Consider the following 5,415-nt stretch of genomic DNA (forward strand, 5'->3'; position numbering starts at 1 on the left):
ATCTAGTAGCTCTAACCAATACGGCTCTGTGATTGGTAGAAAACACATTAAGAATATACTTAAGCCTATCCAAGCCTATCACACAATGCCAGGCAACAGGGAATAGAATTTCTGATACGTTGGGTTGGTTGGAAGAAAATTTCCGACGAATCCAAAGCGTTAAAAATTCTATTCTCTATTCCTATTGCCTGTTGCCTGGTATTGTGTGCAGACAAGCGAATTCGCCATATAAATACCGGGCCTATGAATACCGTCTACGTCACAGGATGCAAAAAGTTCAATTAAAAAGAACAGACCTGTCGTCGCAATAAATAGCAAAAACAACAAATTCACTATTGTAAACGTGCTAGCCGCAGACTTTTCGGCTGCCGAATTTTAGGTTGCAACAAATATTATTATTAATAATAATATTATTGCGGTTTGCTCGGATGGCCGAACGCACCCTTTGATACGAATATCACACGCTCGATGTAAACTAGGCGATAATGGAAACTCATCTTGCTGCGCATCGTGACACATGCGAACGGAGAAATATGCAAGCATGGCCGCCGTGGTCCCCGAACGTCGTTGATTAGTTGGACGATCGACAAGGGGGGTCAAGGTATTTAATCAAGGTTGCGATTGTACACTGCTGAGTGCACGGTAATTAATCGCGTCTCAGCACCATTGAATTCGCAGCAGCGGCATTCGCGCCACGTCGCCACGGTACTTTCGGGACGTCGGGCGGTCTTTGTATTCCATTTTCTTTTTTTTTTGTTCTTTTCGTTTTCTACACATAAAATCATTTCTTCGTACGGTGCAAAAATCTGCGACAAGATACGTGAGTCCCTTCTTCCCCTCTTCTACCCGTGGATGCGGTTTGCCTGACGGAATGATTCACCATCTCCTCGATCCTTTGTATCCCCCTCTTTCTTTATCTCGCGCGACTGATATCAAGTCTCAGGGAGCGTCTCGCGCGTCGCGATTGGATTCCTAGAAGTGACGGGACAAGTCGCGCTTGCTGCCGGGTAAGTTGAAATAATGGCGAGCGATCTGTCGAGCGGCTGCACGGAGACGATCGACATTCTGGACGATGAGAAGGAGGAGGGCGAGATCTCGCTGGAGGACGTCAGCTCGTCCGAGGAGGGCGGGATGGGCCACTTGACCAGCAGCTACGTCGTCGGCAGGACGCGCGTTTGTCCCGACTGCAAGTCCTGGGGCGAGTGCGCTAGTTGGTGCCATGCGACGTATCATCCCAAGAGCCAGAGCAGAAGAGGTAATGCCACGCCGGACCGCACACGTCCGAGATTACGTTTCTTCTCCTCCCAACTATGTCTCGCAGGGAACATCTCGCGCTCGACGTTGAGAGACTCGGGTTTTTCAGTTTGTTTACTTACCTGCAGCCGTTTGATAGATTCCGAAGATGTACATAATAACAAAGAAGCAAGGACACAATCGTTGTGACCTTCCAATGGAGATCTTGTTTCTGGCATAGTTTACTGCGATATTGTTGCTACAATATTTCACGTATACCTTTGCTTTTAATCTTTATTGATACAATTGGTACAATTGGAAATATAAGAGACTTTATTAGTTACGATTTTATTGCTATACCTGAGAGAAATGTCTCGCGAGTCTGAACGTATAATGAAAAATGAGTCTCTCGATGGGGAAGTATAAATAACTGGGATGATTCCAATCTATACTAGCATACCGTTTTAATCAAGTAGCAGTTAATCTTATTTTGTAAGATCCAGTCAAAGGGAAGGAAAATCGTCACCATGTCAGAGAAGTGGGAAGTGCCGCGACGAAGCACGCGTTGACGTTGCTGGAGAAAAACGACGACCTAGTGCCAATCTCCAGCGACAGCGACATGGAGATCGTCGGTCTCACAGACACGTCCAATCGGTCGAAAGCCAAAGTGAAAAAGAAAAAGCGAAAGAAAAAGGATTACGAGCCCCTCACTATCGACGAATTGATCTCTCCGTCCTCCATGGACATCCCTATAGCTGATGTCGACGTGCTGAAAATATATAGACAAGTAAATGCGGCTCACAGGTCGAGCGGCAGATCGAAGGTGGTCCCGAAATCGCCGATCCGAAGACACCGGTCGCCAGTGGCCACACGATTGTCGATCCGATCGTCCCGGTCCCCGCAGAATCATTCCAGAGTGTCGCCAGTACAAAAGAGGTCCCTGCGAAAGGTCAGGTCGCCGAAACACAGTCCGCGGCGTCACTCGCCCGCGAGAACTGCCAAGAAGCCGTCGTCGAAGCCGAGCCCACCGCCGCCCGCTCGCGCCCACGTCGACAGGCACGTCGACGTGACGCGGCTGTTGAAAAAGGTGAAGCATCTTGACTCCAGAGGCGCGCACGAGTCGGAACAGAGTGTCAACCGGGGCAAAGAATCGTCGCTGAAGGAGAAACTGTCGAACATTCTGAGGAAAGCCGGCAGTGTCGAGCAGCAGCACGTGATACATCTCAAGAGAAAATCGAAGATCATCCCGACCGAGACGATTGACGACACCGACGACGAGGAAGATATAGCGTTGCTGCGGCAGAAGGTGTTGGAGACGCAGCAGAAGAAGTCCAGCAGGTCCTCGGACCATCCGGTGGACGTTGAAGACCTGGAGAAGAAATTGGCAGAGAGCAACGACGATCAGGACGAGGAGGCCCTGCAGCTGCGCATGATCGCGCTCCGCTCGGCGGTCATGAAGAAACACCAGAATCGGGTCAGACGCGGCATCAGGGCCAAGAGGTCCACCCGCAGCGAAAGTCCGTTCACCACGAGCTTCCTCGACGACATACCCGTGCCCGACGACAAGCTGCTGGAGTACGCGTCGCCGCCGCGCACCCTGTCCAGCGACAGTAATCACATCGAGGACATGGATCTCGACACCGACGTCGAGAGGGAGAAGGAGAAGCTGCCGTACTCGCCGACCGACAAGATTACCGAGGACATGCCTACCGACACGGCGTTGCTCGGCATCGAGCCATCCGACGTCTCGTTCATTAACGTAAACGAGAGGATGGATAGCCCATCGGTCTGCGACGACGCGCAGGACGAGCTCGCGACGAACTTCGTCAAGCCCTACGAGACCTACTTGCCTTACCAAATGACAACTGCGCAGTACTTCGCGTATTCGCCGTTGCCGTACAGCAGCGAGATCTACTCGGATTTTAACGACGCGGCCGAGAAAGAACCGGAACGTCCTCACGGCAACGGCGTCTCTGATCTAATGGATAGAATTTGCTGTCAAGAGGGAAGCTATTCCTCGACGAACATCGCGCCGGGTATACCTAATAACGTTCTTCCACTCTCTCCCCACGGCACTCTCGTTTCTCCAGTTCAGACGCAGCGGATCGCAGTGGAGCAACCTACGAACGGCGATATTGTATTCGTGAATATGGACTCTGCGTTCAAAAATGACAAGTCCGCCTACGAAGCGCAGACGGTCTCCGGGTATTCCGCCGCAGATGCGCCAGCAGCAACGGTGTACGCCGCGGGATACGCTGAGATCGTGTCGCCTAACGAGTCGATGATAACGATCGACGATCTCCCGGAGAACGACGGATCCGCTGATCTGTTGAGCTCTCCCAACGATGCTCTTGGTGACGAAAGAAATTTGCCGGCCGTGGAGGAGCCTCTGTACATGCAAGGTGTCCCGGATATCACCAAGGACACGAACAAGATACCGACGTTGATCAACAGGACGCTGGTGCCCGCGCCGATCCTCAAGTCGAACAAGCGGTTGCGACAGTGTCTGAAGAAGCGCGACCCAGAGCCGGCGCATCCCGAGCCGGCTTTCAAGAGCGCCGAGATGCAGCCGGTGACTGTCATCGTTACGGATGCGAGTAGCGTCTTCAAACCGATAAGACTGCAAGTGGCGAAAAAGTCCGCGCCCGTCTTGTCCACGCCTGCCTCATTCGACAGTTCGACGAACGAGGACACGTCAGAGGATCCGAGAGACTTGTTCGGAGAGAATTGCGAGGCGGCCGAGTTGGAACATCCAGACTCCGCTGATACTCCATCCGCGAGTGGCGAGGCCGCAACGCAGGGCAAGAACGGCCGCGAGGGTCTCGACAGTGTGCCGTTGCTCGAGAACGAAAGAAGCTCGTGTTCGGATGCTGGTGCGAAGGAAGATACAAATATTGCGTCCGCTCTAGATCAGCAGACCACGACCGAGTCAGGCAGAAGCGACGACAATGCACAAGAGAGCTCGATGAGAATTGGAGAATCGTCGAGACCGCAGAGTGTCACTCCTGATACTCAGGAGTTTGTCAACTCCGGTGATGTGATAAGGAAGAGAGACATGGAGAAGAGCAATCACGAGGCGCTGTCGACGCTCGTCCAATATTCGCAGGAGGGACACGTCGAGTCCCGTTGTTTGTCAACAAATCCCACTCTTGACAATTCCAACTCTAGCGTGTCCGACAAAGACACGAAAAGCGATGGGAGTAGAAGACAAAGCGTTGACGAGGACGAAGACGAATTACGTGCAATCTTATTAGCTTCTCTAAAACGAACTAAGACAACAGACATCGGTCCTTCGGTCACCCCGATTATTTCTGTTGTAAACTCTGCTGTGACAAACGTCCAAACGCCTGCGTTAAAAACATCGACAGGCGCCATGCCATCCACTTCGTCGTTGCCGTCGAAGCCGATAACTTCGTCGGAGGTCGTCAAAAAGAAGATTAATAATGTACCTATCCCGACGCAGAACGGAAGCAGGAAGAGAAGCGGCAGCGCGGACAATCTGCCGAAGAGTGTGCCGAAGAAAGCGGCGAGGAAAGCGCTCACGAGCACGAAGGTGGTGAACAACGCCAAGAAGTATCAGAACATGATTGTGCAGAGAAGACTGAACCTACGCAAGCTCGATAACAACGCCCCGATAGCGAAGCCCAGCGCATCGAAGATATCGTTACACGCGTCCGACACTCAGCGTTTTGTGATAAGTTTGGGCTCCGACACGGACAGCGAGTCCGAGGGCGAGAGAAACGGGCCCGTCGCTCTCCCCGTCGCGGAGAAACCTCAAGAGATCCCGGCCGACTTTGAGAAGAACCTCACCAAGTTTCTGCGCGATGTGAGAACCGAGCAGGAACAAACCGCGGCCGCGAAGTCACACGGTTCGTCCACGCAAGCGACGAAGCAGGACGTGCCACATACGGATAAGGGTTCATCTAATATGCACACGCCATTGGTAAGGCAATTGCGTATTTCTGATTGTCCTTTTATGCGAGTAATTTAGAGATTGATATTATCTAGACCAGGGGTGGGCAAAATGCTGCCCGCGGGCGCCCAGCCGGCGGGCATGCCCCCACTCCAATCATCGCCCCACCACGTCTACAATCATATTCGGAACTATACTTCTAAAGCGCGACGTTCTTTCCCACTTGCCGAAACTGTCTCCCCACTATTGCCCGACACGCACAGCTATTG

The 5,415-nt window shown here is 52.3% G+C and overlaps 1 protein-coding gene across 5 annotated transcripts in view; it reads left to right on the top strand.

The window, feature by feature from the left end:
- Positions 1–372: 372 nt before the first annotated feature.
- LOC105567664 overlaps positions 373–5,415 on the top strand; it is a 10,725-nt gene continuing 5,682 nt past the window's right edge. For 4 of the 5 annotated variants that reach the window (XR_001009377.1, XM_012022717.1, XM_012022718.1 and 1 more), the window contains exons 1-2: positions 381–1,255; positions 1,731–5,176. Coding sequence is in view for 4 of the 5 variants with exons in the window: in XM_012022717.1 (XP_011878107.1) it covers positions 1,021–1,255; positions 1,731–5,176 (3,681 nt within the window). In the remaining variant the exon portion in view is untranslated. Of the gene's footprint in view, positions 1,256–1,730; positions 5,177–5,415 lie in introns of all 5 variants that reach the window. The other variant, XM_012022720.1, reaches the window with a different exon arrangement.

This window comes from Vollenhovia emeryi, unplaced genomic scaffold (assembly GCF_000949405.1).
Source record: "Vollenhovia emeryi isolate VEMERY1.0 unplaced genomic scaffold, V.emery_V1.0 DF939136.1, whole genome shotgun sequence".
NCBI classification, from domain to species: Eukaryota; Metazoa; Arthropoda; class Insecta; order Hymenoptera; family Formicidae; genus Vollenhovia; species Vollenhovia emeryi.